The sequence below is a fragment of the Asterias amurensis genome, chromosome 5 (genome assembly GCF_032118995.1).
Source record: "Asterias amurensis chromosome 5, ASM3211899v1".
Taxonomy (NCBI): domain Eukaryota; kingdom Metazoa; phylum Echinodermata; class Asteroidea; order Forcipulatida; family Asteriidae; genus Asterias; species Asterias amurensis.
Genome location: NC_092652.1, coordinates 21,569,020 through 21,587,751, shown reverse-complemented (window position 1 = coordinate 21,587,751; position 18,732 = coordinate 21,569,020). Strand labels below are relative to the sequence as shown.

Here is an 18,732-nt window from a genome sequence, read left to right as displayed (position 1 = left end):
CTCATCCCCAAGGCAACTCGTTCTCAGGTGTATTTACTAGACTTGTTTTATATATTATTATTAAATGTTTTGAAACTAGAGGAACTCCATTTACGGTTAACACGATTAATCGAATCATTTTTTTTTTTAATCTGTGCTATTCAAATGTGGGTTTTGGGAAGCCGCCTTCCCAAAACGAGAACTAATGCCACAAACAACTCCTCTAGATCTGCAGTACAACGTACGTTTAATAACCAGTACGCTATGACATAGGTACGAGTTTACTGTGGCACGAGTTGACCTGTTGGAAGAATTCGGATCATATAGTACCCAAGTCAACTCGGCCCGTGTACAAAGTATACCTATGTCAACTCGTCCCGAAGTAAACTCATCCCCAAGGCAACTCGTTCCCAGGTGTATTTACTAGACTTGTTTTATATATTATTATTAAATGTTTTGAAACTAGAGGAACTCCATTTACGGTTAACACGATTAATCGAATCATTTTTTTTTTTTAATCTGTGCTATTCAAATGTGGGTTTTGGGAAGCCGCCTTCCCAAAACGAGAACTAATGCCAAAAACATCTCCTCTAGATCTGCAGTACAACGTACGTTTATTAACCAGTACGCTATGACATAGGTACGAGTTTACTGTGGCACGAGTTGACCTGTTGGAAGAATTCGGATCATATAGTACTCAAGTCAACTCGGCCCGTGTACAAAGTATACCTTAGTCAACTCTTCCCGAAGTAAACTCATCCCCAAGGCAACTCGTTCCAAGGTGTATTTACTAGACTTGTTTTATATATTATTATTAAATGTTTTGAAACTAGAGGAACTCCATTTACGGTTAACACGAATAATCGAATCATTTTATTTTTAATCTGTGCTATTCAAATGTGGGTTTTGGGAAGCCGCCTTCCCAAAACGGGAATTAATGCCACAAACATCTCCTCTAGATCTGCAGTACAACGTACGTTTAATAACCGGTACGCTATGACATAGGTACGAGTTGACTGTGGCACGAGTTGACCTGTTGGAAGAATTCGGATCATATAGTACTCAAGTCAACTCGGCCCGTGTACAAAGTATGCCTAAGTCAACTCGTCCCATAGTAAACTCATCCCCAAAGGCAACTCGTTCCCAGGTGAAATCGTATTCAAGTGAACTCGTAACCAAGTAAATTCGTACTTGTGAGTCAACTTGTACACAGTGAACTCATAACTAGGTGAACTCGGGAGTGTTACAAGTTAGTGAATTTAGGGAAATCAGTTTGTTTATTTCTATAACGAAGTTTCACACTTACAATTTCTATGGTATTTTCTTTAAAAAACTTCTTTCAGAAAATTAATATGAGCCTGTTTTTTAATTTTGTATGCAATTGTGGGATTTTTTTCGAAGGCCTCAACACCTTTTGAGTTGATTTATTTACTAGAATTGTTTTGTATATTATTATTAAATGTTTTGAAATAAGAAAAACTCCATTTACGGTTAACACGAATAATCGAATCCTTTTCTTTTTTTAATCTGTGCTATTCAAATGTTGGTTTTGGGAAGCCGCCTTCCCAAAATGGGAATTAATGCCACAAACATCTCCACTAGATCTGCAGTACAACGTACGTTTAATAACCGGTACGCTATGACATAGGTACGAGTTGATTGTGGCACGAGTTGACCTTTTGGAAGAATTCGGATCATATAGTACTCAAGTCAACTCGGCCCGTGTACAAAGTATACCTAAGTCAACTCGTCCCATAGTAAACTCATCCCCCAAGGCAACTCGTTCCCAGGTGAAATCGTATTCAAGTGAACTCGTACCCAAGTAAATTCGTACTTGTGAGTTAACTAGGTGAACTCGGGAGTGTTACAAATAAGTGAAATTAGGGAAATCAGTTTGTTTATTTCTGTAACGAAGTTTCACACTTACAATTTTTAAGGGATGTTTTCTTTAAAAAAATTCTTTCACAAAATTAATATGAGCCTGTTTTTTAATTGTGTATGCAATTGTGGGATTTTTTCGAAGGCCTCAACACCTTTTGAGATGATTTATTTACTAGAATTGTTTTATATATTATTATTAAATGTTTTGAAATTAGAGGAACTCCATTTACGGTTAACACGAATAATCGAATCATTTTATTTTATCTGTGCTATTCAAATGTGGGTTTTGGGAAGCCGCCTTCCCAAAACGGGAATTAATGCCACAAACATCTCCTCTAGATCTGCAGTACAACGTACGTTTAATAACCGGTACGCTATGACATAGGTACGAGTTGACTGTGGCACGAGTTGACCTGTTGGAAGAATTCGTATCATGTAGTACTCAAGTCAACTCGGCCCGTGTACAAAGTATGCCTAAGTCAACTCGTCCCATAGTAAACTCATCGCCAAGGCAACTCGTTCCCAGGTGTATTTACTAGACTTGTTTTATATATTATTATTAAATGTTTTGAAACTAGAGGAACTCCATTTACGCTTAAGATAAATAATCGAATCATTTTATTTTGTCTGTGCTATTCAAATGTGGGTTTTGGGAAGCCGCCTTTCCAAAACGGGAATTAATGCCACAAACATCTCCTCTAGATCTGCAGTACAACGTACGTTTAATAACCGGTACGCTATGACATAGGTACGAGTTGTCTGTGGCACGAGTTGACCTGTTGGAAGAATTCGGATCATATGGTACTCAAATCAACTCGGCCCGTGTACAAAGTATGCCTAAGTCAATTCGTCCCATAGTAAACTCATCCCCCAAGGCAACTCGTTCCCAGGTGAAATCGTATTGAAGTGAACTCGTAACCAAGTAAATTCGTACTTGTGAGTCAACTTGTACACAGTGAACTCATCACTAGGTGAACTCGGGAGTGTTACAAGTTAGTGAATTTAGGGAAATCAGTTTGTTTATTTCTATAACGAAGTTTCACACTTACAATTTCTATGGTATTTTCTTTAAAAAACTTCTTTCAGAAAATTAATATGAGCCTGTTTTTTAATTTTGTATGCAATTGTGGGATTTTTTTCGAAGGCCTCAACACCTTTTGAGTTGATTTATTTACTAGAATTGTTTTGTATATTATTATTAAATGTTTTGAAATAAGATAAACTCAACTTACGGTTAACAGGAATAATCGAATCCTTTTTTTTTTTTAATCTGTGCTATTCAAATGTGGGTTTTGGGAAGCCGCCTTCCCAAAACGGGAATTAATGCCACAAACATCTCCACTAGATCTGCAGTACAACGTACGTTTAATAACCGGTACGCTATGACATAGGCACGAGTTTACTGTGGCACGAGTTGACCTGTTGAAAGAATTCGGATCATATAGTACTCAAGTCAACTCGGCCCGTGTACAAAGTATACCTAAGTCAACTCGTCCCGAAGTAAACTCATCCCCAAGGCAACTCGTTCCCAGGTGTATTTACTAGACTTGTTTTATATATTATTATTAAATGTTTTGAAACTAGAGGAACTCCATTTACGGTTAAGACGAATAATCGAATCATTTTATTTTATCTGCGCTATTCAAATGTGGGTTTTGGGAAGCCGCCTTTCCAAAACGGGAATTAATGCCACAGACATCTCCTCTAGATCTGCAGCACAACGTACGTTTAATAACCGGTACGCTATGACATAGGTACGAGTTTACTGTGGCACGAGTTGACCTGTTGGAAGAATTCGGATCATATAGTACTCAAGTCAACTCGGCCCGTGTACAAAGTATACCTAAGTCAACTCGTCCCGAAGTAAACTCATCCCCAAGGCAACTCGTTCCCAGGTGTATTTACTAGACTTGTTTTATATATTATTATTAAATGTTTTGAAACTAAAGGAACTCCATTTACGGTTAAGACGAATAATCGAATTAATTTTTTTTACCTGTGCTATTCAAATGTGGGTTTTGGGAAGCCGCCTTCCCAAAACGGGAATTAATGCCACAAACATCTCCTCTAGATCTGCAGTACAACGTACGTTTAATAACCGGTACGCTATGACATAGGTACGAGTTTACTGTGGCACGAGTTGACCTGTTGGAAGAATTTGGATCATATAGTACTCAAGTCAACTCGGCCCGTGTAAAAAGTATACCTAAGTCAACTCGTCCCGAAGTAAACTCATCCCCAAGGCAACTCGTTCCCAGGTGTATTTACTAGACTTGTTTTATATATTATTATTAAATGTTTTGAAACTAGAGGAACTCCATTTACGGTTAAGACGAATAATCGAATAATTTTATTTTATCTGTGCTATTCAAATGTGGGTTTTGGGATGCCGCCTTCCAAAAACGGGAATTAATGCCACAAACATCTCCCGTAGATCTGCAGTACAACGTACGTTTAAAAACCGGTACGCTATGAAATAGGTACGAGTTGACTGTGGCACGAGTTGACCTGTTGGAAGAATTCGGATCATATTGTACTCAAGTCAACTCGGCCCGTGTACAAAGTATGCCTAAGTCAACTCGTCCCATAGTAAACTCATCCCCCAAGGCAACTCGTTCCCAGGTGAAATCGTATTCAAGTGAACTCGTACCCAAGTGAATTCGTACTTAAGTCAACTTGTACACAGTGAACTCGTAACTAGGTGAACTCGGGAGTGTTACAAATAAGTGACATTAGGGAAATCAGTCTGATTCAGCTTCTGTAACGAAGTTTCACACTTACAGTTTTTAAGGGATGTTTTCTTACAAACAATTCTTTCAGAAAAATAATATGAACCTGTTTTTTTCATTTTGTAGGCAATTGTGGGATTTTTTCGTAGGCCTCAACACCTTTTGAGTTAATTTATTCACTAGATTTGTTTTATATGTTATTATTAAATATTTTGAAATTAGAGGAACTCCATTTACAGTTAAGACGAATAATCGAATCATTTTTGTTTTAATCTGTGCTACTCAAACGCGGGTTTTGGGAAGCCGTCTTCCAAAAACGGGAATTAATGCCACAAACATCTCCTCTAGATCTGCAGTACAACGTACGTTTAATAACTGGTACGCTATGACATAGGTACGAGTTGACTGTGGCACGAGTTGACCTGTTGGAAGAATTCGGATCATATAGTACTCAGGTCAACTCGGCCCGTGCACAAAGTATACCTAAGTCAACTCGTCCCATAGTAAACTCATCCCCAATGCAACTCGTTCCCAGGTGAAATCGTATTCAAGTGAACTCATACCCAAGTAATTTCGTACTTGTGAGTCAACTTGTACACAGTGAACTCGTAACTAGGTGAACTCGGGAGTGTTACAAATAAGTGACATCAGGGAAATCAGTCTGATTTAGCTTCTGTAACGAAGTTTCACACTTACAATTTTTAAGGGATGTTTTCTTACAAACAATTCTTTCAGAAAAATAATATGAACCTGTTTTTTCATTTTGTAGGCAATTGTGGGATTTTTTCGTAGGCCTCAACACCTTTTGAGTTAATTTATTCACTAGATTTGTTTTATATGTTATTATTAAATATTTTGAAATTAGAGAAACTCCATTTACGGTTAAGACGAATAATCGAATCATTTTTGTTTTAATCTATGCTACTCAAACGCGGGTTTTGGGAAGTTTAATGCCACAAATATCTCCTCTAGATCTGCAGTACATTCCTCCATGGTACAACGTACGTTTAATAACCGGTACGCTATGACATAGGTACGAGTTGACTGTGGCACGAGTTGACCTGTTGGAAGAATTCGGATCATAACGTACTCAAGTCAACTCGGCCCGTGTACAAAGTATACCTAAGTCAACTCGTCCCATAGTAAACTCATCCCCAATGCAACTCGTTCCCAGGTGAAATCGTATTCAATTGAACTCGTACCCAAGTGAATTCGTACTTAAGTCAAGTTGTATACAGTGAACTCGTTAACTAGGTGAACTCGTGAGTGTTACAAATAAGTGACATTAGGGAAATCAGTCTGATTTAGTTCTGTAACGAAGTTTCACACTTACAATTTTTAAGGGATGTTTTCTTAAAAACATATTCTTTCAGAAAATTAATATGAACCTGTTTTTTCTCATTTTGTAGGCAATTGTGGGATTTTTTCGAAGGCCTCAACACCTTTTGAGTTGATTTATTCGCTAGATTTGTTTTATATGTTATTATTAAATATTTTGAAATTAGAGGAACTCCATTTACGGTTAAGACGAATAATCGAATTTTTGTTTTAATATGTGCTATTCAAATGTGGGTTTTATAGGTACGAGTTGACTGTGGCACGAGTTGACCTGTTGGAAGAATTCGGATCATATAGTACTCATGTCAACTCGGCCCGTGTACAAAGTATACCTAAGTCAACTCGTTCCAAAGTAAATTCATCCCCAAGGCAACTCGTTACCAGGTGAAATCGTATTCAAGTGAACTCGTACCCAAGTAATTTCGTACTTAAGTCAACTTGTACACAATGAAGTCAACTCAGCCCGTGTACAAAGTATACCTAAGTCAACTCGTCCCATAGTAAACTCATCCCCAATGCAACTCGTTCCCAGGTGAAATCGTATTTAAGTGAACTCGTACCCAGGTGAATTCGTACTTAAGTCAAGTTGTATACAGTGAACTCGTAAACTAGGTGAACTCGGGAGTGTTACAAATAAGTGAAATTAGGGAAATCAGTTTGATTTATTTCTGTAACGCATTTCACACTTACAATTTTTAAGGGTAGTTTTCTTCAAAAAAAATCTTTCTGAAAATTAACATGAACCTGTTTTTTTTATTTTGTGTGCAATTGTGGGATTTTTTTCGGAGGCCTCAACACCTTGTGAGTTGATTTATTTACTAGATTTGTTTCATAAAATGTTTTAAAAATAAAGGAACTCCATTTACGGTTAAGACGAAAAATCAATTCATTATTTTAATCTGTGCCTCTAATTGGTCTAGAGGACCTTAATCCTTTGCGGAATTTACCTGAACGTACGAGCTGCACTACTACCTGTGGTGATTGACTACATTGGTTACATCATTTATGGTTATTGTCACAGACCAGTCTTTTCACTTCGTGTAACTCAACATGCATCAAATAACAAGCCTGTGGAAATTTGAGCTCAATTGGTCGTCGAAGTTGCGAGATGTAAATAATAAAAAAAAAAAAAAATTTGTCACACTTTGTATGCTTTCAGATGCTTGATTTCGCCCGACCTCAAAATCTAATTCTGAGGTCTCGAAATTAAATTCGTGGAAAATTACTTCACTTCAACCTCTCCTCATTACTCGTTACCAACTAAGGTTTTATGCTAATAATTATTTTGAGTAATTAACAATAGTGTCTTGTGATTTACCTCATTAGCCTCTGCTTCATTGTGTCTATAACCTAATTATCCTTCTAGTAGTTCTTAATACATTTTTTTTTTAAATTGACCTTCTCCGTAATTACGTGCAGGAGTCTTCGTACAGTTTTCTTTTGCAATATTGAAACGGATATTGAGTTGAATTTTATATAAAAAAAACATGTTTGATGGCGTTATCAGGTGAGTCGGGTCTATTATTGTGAAAACCATAACAACGAAACATGAACACAATCCAAGTATTGAAAACAGCCGTGCGCTTCGGCAGCCTTTAAAACTTGATTAGTGGAAATGTTCCCTCGTTAATTTTCAGAGAAGGGTTGAAAAGAAGCAAGTACACGTTTCCCATTGGCCTTATATAGTGCACGTTTCATCATTCTCTAAATATTTCCCCTTCGTAATATTTTCCTGCTGAGGTAAGATAACAATTTTCCAGAAATTCAGAGGAGCCGCTAGCGACATTTAAGCGATTGTTAAGTACTTAGCATGTTGAATAAAAGTCTACACAAGATCTAACCTAATACAGTTAGAATTATCTCTGCACCATCCATTTGAGTCATGCTTAGACATAAATGCTACTAATACGACGACCTTTCATCCAGCCACGGCAGATATTGTTTGGAAAGCACACGGACACATAACACCTTAATCCGATTCATTTTAACCTTTTCCTTGTTGTCAGAATAAACAGAGATTTCGGTCGCCAGTTTGCCGTCAAGGACAAGGTGTCCGATCCTCTCCCCGAGCAGCTGATGCGCAATGTTTCTGATTCCAGGTAAACCACATCTCTAATAAACTCCGTTCGTGGCAAAATCGCAAATCAAACATGATTTTGTTTTGTCAGGGGATTGCTGTTGTTTGTTGTTGTTTTTTTTCTTTTCCTTTCGGTCTGCGCTCGTGACCGGTATCACATTTTGCCCACGAAGCAAAATGACATGCGTTAAGAAGCGCGAAATTGGTCTGGTAACTGCAGTGCGCGACATTAAAGCTATAGTGCGCGACATTAAAGCTGTAGTGCGCGTGATTAAAGCTGTAGTGCGCACCCGTTTGTTACAACAAATCACCATCGATCGCTATCTGCCAAGGAGATCAGTCATTTTCTAAACCACGGCTTCGGCTCCAGATTCGACTCTGGCTAGCTTGGCCCCGCGGTTGTTTTGACATTTTGCGCGCGCTTTTGCGTACGTCCTCAGAGCTTCAGACGTGAGAATGGAGCTTGAAGCTGGATCCAAAGTCGAAGCCGTGAATCGAAAATTGCCTCACTCTCTTGTTTTAAAGACATCATTGAACACTAACTACTATTGTCAAAGACCAGTCTTCTCACTTGGTAAAATTTTAGCTCATCAGAACGCACGTTGAGCAGTGCGAATTAGTTTGGTCCTTACTTGAGACTATTGGTGGTGACGTAATCAATTTTTTTTTTCCAGAAAATACAAAATTCGTTGTCAATGAAATAAAACAGACCAGCTCTCAATATTTTTTAATATTTTATTTATAATTATGAATATGTAGACGTTAATATAAAATCATGTGGTATAAAAAAAAAATGTTTACGCATTCTGTAAACAAAACAACGAGAGAAAGAGATAATGTTGATAAGAATAATAATTGGGCAAAAACATACAACATGGGGCATCTTTATTACATTGTAAAAATAGGTAATCAAAGGATACTTTATTCTTAAAACAGAAAACTGGGAATCATCAAAAGCACTTTTGGCTTGAGCAAAAGGAAAACTAAACAACAATAACAACATTGAACAAATCTACAGTCTTAGAAATTGATATAAAAATTGAACCTTACAGAAAGAGATCCAAAATAAAACAAATACATGTGGCTGAGTCTCTACCCCTGTGACACACTTGGATTCGAACATCGGCCAACAGTGGTAGAAACAAAAAAACACAGCCCAATCTCATAGCCCCAAAGCACAAAGTCATGTTGCTTACCAGAATATGGTAACCAGCCAAATTCCCATGTACTTTGTACCATCTTTGACTGGTTTCCTTCTTCACTCTTGGTACGCAGACAATAGACCGATCCACTAAGCTCTGCCCCATTGCGTATTGACCAATCACAGCGCAACGAAGGTCCGACAAATAAGGTCCGACAAGCGTGCGCGTATCTTGGCGCACGCGGCAGAGTTGTGCAGAAAGGCATTGGAGAGGCCCACGTGTCCTTGCTCACACGTCCGTCGTGGGCGGAGCCTACTGGATCGGTCTCTTGTTTAAGGACAATTTTTGCTTCAATGTTTGGATGGGAAGGTGCATCTCTCTTCTTCAACAGAATTAAAAAGAAAGCTTTATATTTATACATACTGAATATTCATGATGGTAAATATACATAACAATTGATTAATTTTAACCTCACTGGCGTTCTCAACATAATTTACGTGTGTTGGAAATATAACTGTAATGCTGTATTTTAATTTTTTAGGATCATTTCATAATGTATAAACATTTTATACCCAAAAAAAAACACTTAATAATGACAAACCTGGAAAGCCCCTAGCAGCCGTCATTTCAACTTTGTACCAATGTTGTAAAATGTACGCCAAATACATCTTTCTTTTTTTTTTAAAGAAGTGCAAGAAATGGGCATTTCTAACTTGTACAATTTTTCCCACACTCTATTCAATAAGTACCACTTCCACAGTCTCTGTAAGATCTGTTAAAATGGATGGCTTCCACTGTGGATATGACAAAAAGCCATAGCCATAAGCCAAAGTCATTAAATTCAAGTACAACTAGACAGCTTCTTCAATGGCTAAGGCCACTTTTCTGAAAGACTAATTGTTCATTGTCAAATAAAAGCTGAAGGCCGTGTCCAAAGCAACGACTTCGGCTGCAGCTACGGCTACATGTAGCTTGCACCTGTAGCTATTCTTCAACACTGGCAGACACGCTGATCCAGCTGTGTAGCTGTAGTCAAAGTCACAATTTCGGACACGGCCATACTTCTCTTTTAAAATAGGGGCTGGTTCTTGGTTAAGCCTCAGCTGCCGACTGCATTGTGTCTTGTACCTGAACTACCCCGGTGTCTGTATGATACACAGCATTGTCGAACCCGACTGTGCCGATATCGAGAGGGGCTTTTGATTTGCTGGAGGAGCGGGTTACCATGAAGAAGGCTACCAGCCCAATGAAGAGGATAGCTACAAGAACAGCGAGGATGATCCCTATAATTACTCCAGTGGAGACACCGGTGGATTCTAAGACAGGGAGGAATTGAATATGGTTTATTAATCAAAAACGTCATTACAGCCCGAGGCCGAAAAGAGACAACTTTTACAAATTAAAAAAACATACTAAAATATATTTAGATGTAAGTTAGTTGGAGATGTGTCCTTAGTTTTTGATGAGTGTCATCATAGCCAGAGGCTACTTCTAGATTCTCTAGAAGTCGCCAGAGGCCAAATTAAAAACATTTTTACAAATTAAATTTGTTCAAAAATGTATATAAAATATAAATCTAGGGGGGGGGGGGGGGTAGCCTTAGCTGTTGATGAAAGTTACAATGAAGATAATATATATCACATATATACATAGGCCTTCAAGTTATATGCAAGAAATTACGGTATATCAAAAGTAGACATGTAAAACAGCTAAACTGCAAATGCACAAAAATAAAAACCAGGAACGAACAAGACAGATTATGTGAATCAAATGCCATATAAAATATAAAAATGCAAAAACAACGCAGTAAGGAATCAATTTCAATTGAAAACAATACAGCTTTAACACAATTAAAGTTGACTTCTAAAGAGCAATAAAAGAAACAAAACACATTACACACAGAAAATATAATATAATTATGCAAATTCACAAATGAAAACAGGAATGAATAAAACAATTTATGTGAAATCAAATGCCATTAACAATGCAGTAAGGAATCAATATCAACTGAAAATAATACAACTTAAACACATTTAAATTCAATCAAGAGCGAAAGAGAACAAGACCATTTACAAAACATCTGAATCTTATTTTCAAGTTCCTCAACAAGTGGGTTGATGGAACCAAAACAATAAGCTGTTGAGAAATCACTTGTCACAAAAGCAATACAATTTAATAGGGTAAAACTTTATAAGTATATTCTTATATAGAATAAAAACAGAAAATACAGAAAATACATCACCTCCAATACCTACACATGCATTTACAATGTGCAAGCAACATGATGAAAAAAACCCAAAGCACCCCTCCTGGCACTGCACGTTCCAAGTGCAGTATTTCCTTATATAAAGGTGCGCATAGGGAAGAGTGAAATCAATCATGTGGCTGTTTGCAGGCAACAAACCACAGAAAAACATTTTGGTAGTATTTTATATACAACCATAGAAAACTTAAATGGGCAAACGGAAAGAAATATATAAAACACACTCAAGATGTTCAAAGAGCTATGGGTTTAATTTTTAAGAAGTGTCCAGCAAGAGCCAAGTTTCAAACTCAAGCTTTTAAAACTGGCTCTTTCTGCATCCAAAGCTCAAATAGATTAGTCAATCAATCAATCAATAAATCATAATTAATTCATAAAGCCTCTAAATCAAAGGTTTGCTAAAAGGTGCAGAATGAATAAATAAGTCATTGATGGAAGGCCTCCTGAAACACTGAGTGAGCTTTTTAAAGCTCTTGAACGTGTTGAGGGACGTTGTGTCCCTGATGTGATTTGGAAGCTAGTATTCCAGAGTTTTGGTCCACTGAGGAGGCTCTATCAGCAAAAGATATGCGGCATGTTCTTGGCACAACAAAGTAAAGTGAACATGAACTATTTGATAATAGTAAATCAAAGTTTACAAAGCGTAGTGTGTAAATAACCTTTAAAAAAACAAACAAATAATCTTTCAGTTTCTTATGACAGAAACTGAAAATTATGACAAAAGTTCTTATTGAAGAAACTAAAAATTTTGACAAAAGAGTTTATGTTCCAACTTACTTTGAGGGGATTTGGTAACTCCTCCAGGGAGAGTAACAAGGGAGTCTGTTTTCTGCATGTCGGTCTTCAGTCCTGGGGCCGAGGTAATGGGCACTGTAACAAAAATCAAGACAGAAAACTTTCAAAGTGGATTGCCATTTTCACAATTTTGTTTTAAAAGATGAAACGCTTTTTTTTATAAATAACTTTCAACTGGAGTGTGGATTCGAATCCAAGTCATGGCAATTGTATCCTTGGCCAATGGCTAACCATAAGTGTATTCTCTTAACCAAGGTGTATGAATGGGAACCAAAGAGGGCTGAGCTGTCAGATTTCATCTTGCATAATATCATTGACTACACTTACTTTTTGGCATTTTGCAGACGTAGGATTTAATCTGTTTGCAGTCGATATCATTCCAGCGGCCATTGTTGAGATATAACTCTACACAGTTTTCATGATCACCGTTATGCTGGAGGCTGGGTTCACCCTCGGCCCAGTTCACGTAGTCCACACCGGAGTTGTCTTCCCATGAAAAACCACCTTTTGTTTAAAAAGAAAGAGAGGACAATAAGTATTCGTAAGTTCTATTCAATTCAACTCAAACTCACAGTTATTTCCATACTTCATGAAAACAGTACAAAGCCATAACAATCATGTACAAAGAAGCAACCAATAAACAAGGTTTTTTTTACAAGGCAGAGAATAAATACATTTATTAACAACAACGGCAAAATGTACACAAATGAAGTAGTCAAATCAAAGTTGATATATAATAACTCCTGCGACCAAAATATAAAATATGGTGGAGATTTTTAAGAATGATTTTATGAGACAAAGAAACAGAACAGGGATGTGATACCTGGCTATCTGGCATTGACAGGTTAAATGGCTTCTGACTGGCACCCCTGAACAAATACTAGATAGCTGAGATGGTAAAGTGCCAGCAGAATCGTCTGAAGGTCGCATGTTCAAGTCCCTCTATATTTTCTTAAAGTTTAACCCACAAATATTGAAAATTACCCAGTCAGTTTCACTTGTGATTTTTTTACTTTTACAGAAATTTTATCCGCAATTTTTTCAGCAGCTCTATAAAATCAGGCCCTAGATACAATAATGTTGAAAGAAAAAAGTCCCTCCGGCTTTAAACTTACCTGTGTCTGAGCGATAAAGTCCGATCCACATAGAGTCAGATCGTTTGGTCCCGGTGCGAACGAATTCGTTCTCCTGGACAGAGTGAATATCAGCGAGCTGGCCGCCCATGCTGACGCAATCAAACTGTGCAATGGGCCACTCAATGAGGTCCTGGCCTTCAGGTTGAAAGTAGTAACAATCACTGCCATATGGGGACCAGTTGTCTGGACAGTAACCGGGTGTATCTGGGTGATCGGTGGGCAATGGTACTGAGAGGGAAGGAAAAGTAGGTTTTTTTTTTCACAAATTGAATATTTTTATATTTTGCAATCTGATGGGGCCTGGTTGTTGGATCAAACCCATTATGACAGCAACATTGTTGTGGTTTACGATATATATTGTAAGGTATGCTAGCATTGAACAGGGGTTAATTGAGGCATGACCATGATGGACCAGAGCATTAGCTGCAGGAAATCAGGTCAACTGCAGCACCAGATCTTAACTCTCTTTTTCTTCAGTTCTCATCGAGCAAAACTTACCCAGAGAATATTTACAGACTCCGTAGTAGACATCACTGCATCTGGTGTCGTTCCAATTACCGCTGGGCTCCATGGCAACGCATCCCTCACCGGCCCCTCTGCTGGGCTCACTACGCCCCCAGTGGGTGAACCATATTGGCCAGCCATCAACCCACTGATACATGCCTTCAACCTAGAGCAGGAAACCATGACAAATTGAGACATTATTACATCTGAAATGTTGCCTGTTTCAGGATACCCTGAAGTGACAGCGAATCACCCTGACATCAGTTGCAAAGCTGTGCAGTTAAGTGCCATTCTGCACCCCACACCCCTGGGTGGATTTCATAAAGAGTTAGGACTAGTCTTATATATCGAGTTACAAAAATGTAGGACCAGTTACTAGTCCTAACTTAGGATTAGCTGTACGTTTTTTTATATCTCTTGGGACTAGTCCTATGTTAGGACTAGTCCTAACTCTTTGTGAAATAGACCCTAGATCCATAACTGAAGTTTAAAATACCTCCATTTGCCACTTCCCTGCATGAAACACTTTGTTTGAATCAATTATACTGGCCATTCAAAGTCATAGAATATTTATATTGAAGAAATTTTGGGCACAGTATCCATCTCAATCTTACTTCAAGAGAAGAAAAAAACAAAACGAATTTTACCTTGTCGTCCACCATACCAATCCACACCGGCGTCCCGCCATTGTCATGAAGCAGGGTCTCCACATAGGCCTGCTCGTACGGATCCATGATACTGGCAAGGAACACATTGTCGTCTCTCTTACACTGTGCGTTTGCATCGCTGAACGTCATCGGTGTGGGCAACACCTTAAAGCACCCATTGCCGTAGTTACTGTAGCCCGCTGGGCAGGGGTTGATGGGTGTCAATTGAGGCGGTAGAAAGGGATCTGGTGGATAAGAAGAAAACAAAGTGTAATATGAGATTATAATAATATTTATTTTGGTTTTACCCATATACACTGATATGTGTTAGCACTGTATACTCGGAACTTCCCTGAGATCTGTGAATTCAAACCCACAACCTTTGCAATTCTGAGTCTACTGTCAGAGTGATAAAATGAAAGAGGCTAGATGGTAAGATGGGGCTTGGGAGTTTGTGGTGTGTCATGGCCAAGTGTTCTATGGCATCAGACTCAAGTAATTTCAAATTTTTGAATCTTCAAGACTTCAATCAATCAATCAATCAATCAATCAACATTTATTTCCATACAAACACAATATACAAATACAAACAATAGGATGTTACAAGACTGAAAACTGTATGGAGGCATGGCCCATTAAAGCAAAGCTTGTAAGCTGGGATGCCTTTTACAAAACAAAAGAAGGTAATAAGATCATTTAAAATTATAAAACAATGCGTATAGTAACAACAATAACATCAAAACGAGACGGATAAACGAAACGCAAAAACAAAACACCCAACAAGACAAACAAACACCTCAAACTAACACCTCAAACAAAACCAACCAAACAAACAAACAAACAATACAAATACCACAAGACGGCCACGACGATAGAACTAAACCAAAATAATGACAGAATCACAACTATGGGTTTGATTCCCGTTCATGACACTTGTGTTCTTGAGCAAGGTACTTTACCATAATTGCTTGTCTTAACCTGGGTGTGCAAATGGGAATCAGAGAGGACATGGACAGTATTAGTAGGATTTGAAACTTTGCATGGTGGAAATAAGATATAGAAGCGTTTGCGGTAAAACCATGTAATAACATCTCTAAATGAGTTGGAGTGGTTCTAAAAAGAACCGTTGGATTAACTCGACGGTTCGATCAGTATGGACAGTATTGTGCTAAATGAACCCCGTGCTAATTTAAGCAGCTCGAAAGTGTTTGAATACTCCACATGAAACTGGGAAAGTTAGAGAAAATTGACGCAAAAAAAACGCAAAATAAACAGGGATAAAAATGTTAGAGAGCATCTTGATTGAGCTTCTAGGATATTTGTGCTGTATACGAACTATTTATTATTGCTGTTACATGATTAGGAGAATTCTCAATATAGTTGGTTTGGGGTAACACCATGTGTGTATCTACTTGCCAGGTAGAGTTTGTTCTTAGAGAACTGTATTCTACTAATCTAACCTATTTATCGGAGGTTCGGGAGACTTCTCAGTTCTGACAAGAAATGTCCTGCTTTTTAACTACTGTACTGCCCGGGCGGAAGGTATAGAAAATTGGCTGGAACTATTACTTTAGCTTATAGGATCGTATAAGAGAATTCTCAAGTACCACAACCGGGATCTGAACTTGTGACAGCACCCAGACCTTAAATCCGCAGTCCCAACGAATAAAAATTGACAATCATGGTAAAGAGACACTCAGTTCCATGAAGTGCACAGGACATCAGTCTTTAAACAAACCCAATCAATCCGGCATCTTACCGATGTATGATTGGCAGACGTAGCCGTTGACTTTAGAGCAGCTGACGTCATTCCACTCTCCAGCCGAGGTCGAGTCATAATACATCTCAACACAGTCCTCCTGAAACAAAGTCAAGAGACATCGAGACGGAAATTAACAAAAAATATTGTCTCCTTAAACAAGGCCAAGAGAGATGGAAATAAGATGGAAGTGAGTAAAAAAAAAAGAGTTCCAACTATTGTCAAGATTATTGGCCTTAGGGGTATATATTAGACCAAATAGATTGTTTGTTGTAAATCATGTTGAGGGGGGGGGGAGGGGGTGGGAATGCTACAATGCATTTACTTTTTTTCAGTTTCAAAAAGTTTTCTGTTTTCAATATTTCTGGTAATGAAGCATGATGGGCTCATCTACAGTGACTATTGACCCCTTGCACACGCGTCACACGCGGCGACTGATGCCACGCTCACCATGTTGGTGGGCAGTTATATTTACGCGTATTAACGCCCCGTTGCCTAAAATGCGCACTTCACTGCATAACGCACGGCATAGAGTTATATATGAAAACGCACAGTGAAATTGCCCACCAGTATGGCGCATTCAAGATTTTGCTGATGATGACGTCGGGTGAATTTGGTCAATAGGCCTGTAGATATCTGTAGAAAGTACTGAGTATACAGTGCTAACCCACATCGGTGTAAGGGTAAAAGCCAAAATTAATAGTCACAAGTTAGTTAGGCTAGTTACCTTATTTTAGTAAGCAAAAATGTTTGCGCTTAGGAACTTTTTCTGTCAAGTCTGTAGAGCAGGTCTATGAAATGGGGCCCTGGAACCTTTCCTTTTTTTACTTTTTTTTGCACTAAATTTATACTTTCTTTAGAAAAATGCAATCCCATAAAGATATTGTTGTTGATATTTAGTGATCTGACTTGTTTACCCCATCACCGGCTTCATTTGGTTCCCCTGGTCCCCAGTTGGTGAAGTCCACAGCGGTACCGTCTATCCACACAAACTGTGAGTTGATGGTGAGATCGCTGAGTCCGATCCACATACGATAGTCCAGGCCCTTTAGTTTGGTTGTGAGGAATGCTGACATGGTTTGGATATGAAAAGGAGGTTTTTTTACTACATTTAAAACAACTTGCAGTATCTTGAAAGTTAACCACATCATTTGCAACCATTTATAAAAGTGATACAAAAGTGAACTTTAAACAAACAGCCACATTTAGGTCCGGGGTGAAGCAACAGCCTTTGTTCCCCAGCCTATGGACGGACAGACAAAATGACAGATATACATGAAAAGACAGGATATTAACTGGTGTAAAACAGAAAGCAGTTATAATTCCCATTTTATACACAATTTTATACAGTAGGCCTATCTTGTTAATTTACTGCTCTCTTCCATTAAAAGTCCTTTATTAAAAAGTCAACACAAATGCATAAAGATAAGACATCTTGAGAGTGACAGTCCCAACTTCATTATTTCGGATGTTAATGCTAAATTTCAAACAAAAGCTGCCCGCCTGATATTAACACTATGTGTACAAAACACACATGTTCACTGACTCACAAAGATTGGGTCAATGCAGGAGAAAAGGAAAACTGTGTGGAAAAATCTTCTTAAAAAACTACATATCTTTTTCATAAAAATTTAAAAACACTAGGCCTATATATAGTTCCTATACAATCAATGCAAAACAAACAATGAGCAAAAATATATAAAAGGGCAATGCAATAAAAGATGAGGAAAATGCACAATACAATAAGGAATCTGAAAAAGGTGAAACCAATAGGAAAAAAAACCTATTATGTCATTCATTCATGACAAAAACAAAGAAAATAATAATAATAATAATAATGACAAGTTCTTATATAGCGCATTTCACAATAAACCGTATCAATGCGCTTTACATTAGTCCCCTGGTCATTGAGCCAATAAACATCCCTTTAATCTTTCTCAGCTCCCATTTAGGGAGTATACAGCCCCGAGCTGCAGTGGCGCTCCGAAAGCTTTTCATTCACAATATCAACCTCTACCCTCGCAGGTACCCATTTATACCCCTGGGTGAAGAGAAGCAATTATAGTAAAGTATCTTGCTCAAGGACACAAGTGTCACGACCGGGATTCGAACCCACACTCCGGTGAATTAGCACCAGAACTTGAATTCGATGCTCTTAACCATTCGGCCGCGACACTCTACAAAAACATGTCAAAGAATTGATGCCATAAAAATATAGATCATAACATTTCAATTCAAATTACATACATATGGTTTTAGACACTGTAAAGTTGAGAGTAATATAATAGAAAATCAACTCAAGATTATCCGGTGCTATTCCATCAAAAGCATAGTGCACATAATATAAAATAACATGAATAGATGTGGGTCTTACGAAGTAGAGATAAACAGATTCACTCACAAATTCAATAACAAACAAAGTTTCCATCACAACAATATTCTAAGTCCACATGAAAGGCTCCAGTATATGCGGGTATCAAAC

At 38.0% G+C, this 18,732-nt stretch overlaps 1 protein-coding gene across 1 annotated transcript in view; it reads right to left on the bottom strand.

Annotated features, from left to right (window-relative positions):
- Positions 1–8,770: 8,770 nt before the first annotated feature.
- The window catches only part of LOC139937483 (lymphocyte antigen 75-like), a 53,488-nt gene continuing 43,526 nt past the window's right edge, over positions 8,771–18,732 (bottom strand). The window contains exons 42-49 of the mRNA XM_071932635.1: positions 17,168–17,319; positions 16,251–16,350; positions 14,492–14,736; positions 13,839–14,010; positions 13,320–13,568; positions 12,532–12,708; positions 12,187–12,279; positions 8,771–10,462 (exon numbers count right to left, since the gene is read on the bottom strand). Of these exons, the coding sequence (XP_071788736.1) occupies positions 10,239–10,462; positions 12,187–12,279; positions 12,532–12,708; positions 13,320–13,568; positions 13,839–14,010; positions 14,492–14,736; positions 16,251–16,350; positions 17,168–17,319 (1,412 nt within the window). The 3' untranslated portion in view covers positions 8,771–10,238. The remainder of the gene's footprint in view (positions 10,463–12,186; positions 12,280–12,531; positions 12,709–13,319; positions 13,569–13,838; positions 14,011–14,491; positions 14,737–16,250; positions 16,351–17,167; positions 17,320–18,732) is intronic.